This window comes from Myotis brandtii, unplaced genomic scaffold (assembly GCF_000412655.1).
Source record: "Myotis brandtii unplaced genomic scaffold, ASM41265v1 scaffold12227, whole genome shotgun sequence".
NCBI classification, from domain to species: Eukaryota; Metazoa; Chordata; class Mammalia; order Chiroptera; family Vespertilionidae; genus Myotis; species Myotis brandtii.
Genome location: NW_005354264.1, coordinates 208 through 1,198, shown reverse-complemented (window position 1 = coordinate 1,198; position 991 = coordinate 208). Strand labels below are relative to the sequence as shown.

Genomic DNA, 991 nt, shown 5'->3' with positions numbered 1-991 from the left:
CTGAAATGAATACTCGAACAAAATATGTTACCACATTTTTTCATGACATTGGCCTCTGGTTCACAAAGGGCAGTGAAGCAAACAATGTCTTGAAAGAGTTTGCCGGCCATAGCACAGAAAGGAGCCCAGCAGAGTCAGATGAGAAGACACAGATGAGAGTCTAGGGCAGTGATGGCAAACCTTTTGAGCTCTGCGTGTCAGCATTTTGAAAAACCCTAACTTAACTCTGGTGCCATGTCACATATAGAATTTTTTTTTTTTTTAGTAACAAATGCAGTTTTAATTGGTCTACAGATAAAAACTACTCCGCAAGGTGAGTAACCATTTCTGCTCCTAATGTTAGAGCCGTAGCCTGGACAGTGTTCAGGAGAAGGTTAACTTCGTTATTTCACTTCATCCGTGGTAGTAGAAAAACAAGGCATGATTATCAGTTTAGGTGACATGCGTGGCTGGCAGCCAAACCCAGTCCCTATATTCCGTATTTTTTCTTTAGTTCTTCTACTTTGTTGACGTACGCTTTCATGGCATCTTCCTTGGACGTCCCTTTCAGCTCATTCCAGGCATCCCACTTGGCCTTGCCTTTGAGTTCCAACATCCCAGGCCGCTCTGTATTTACGTCACCCACAGTCACCTGTTTGTAGCGGCTGTAGATGAACAGCATCTCATCGTCCGCTGGCTTGGTCTTGAGGTTCTTAACATCCTCGGCAGCTTTGTCAAACTCAGCCTGAGACATGCTGGTGGGTAGGTGCTAGGACTCAGGAGCTGGCGGAGGTGGCGAGGAGCTGGGAGAAGTGAAATTTTTTGATATTTGCAACCATAGTAAAACAAAAACTTATGTTTTTGATATTTATTTTATATATTTAAATGCCATTTAACAAAGAAAAATCAACAACAAAAAATGAGTTCGCGTGTCACCTCTGACACGCATGTCATAGGTTCGCCATCACCGGTCTAGGGTGACCAAAGTGGCTGAAGGTCACAAGACGGAGTA

General features: G+C 43.6%; 1 protein-coding gene across 1 annotated transcript; it reads right to left on the bottom strand.

Moving 5' to 3' along the window:
• Positions 1–263: 263 nt before the first annotated feature.
• Positions 264–787, bottom strand: LOC102252638 (acyl-CoA-binding protein). Its single transcript, XM_005858869.2, has one exon. The coding sequence runs from the start codon at positions 731–733 to the stop codon at positions 470–472; it is 264 nt and encodes an 87-aa protein (XP_005858931.1). The 5' UTR covers positions 734–787; the 3' UTR covers positions 264–469.
• Positions 788–991: the final 204 nt, after the last annotated feature.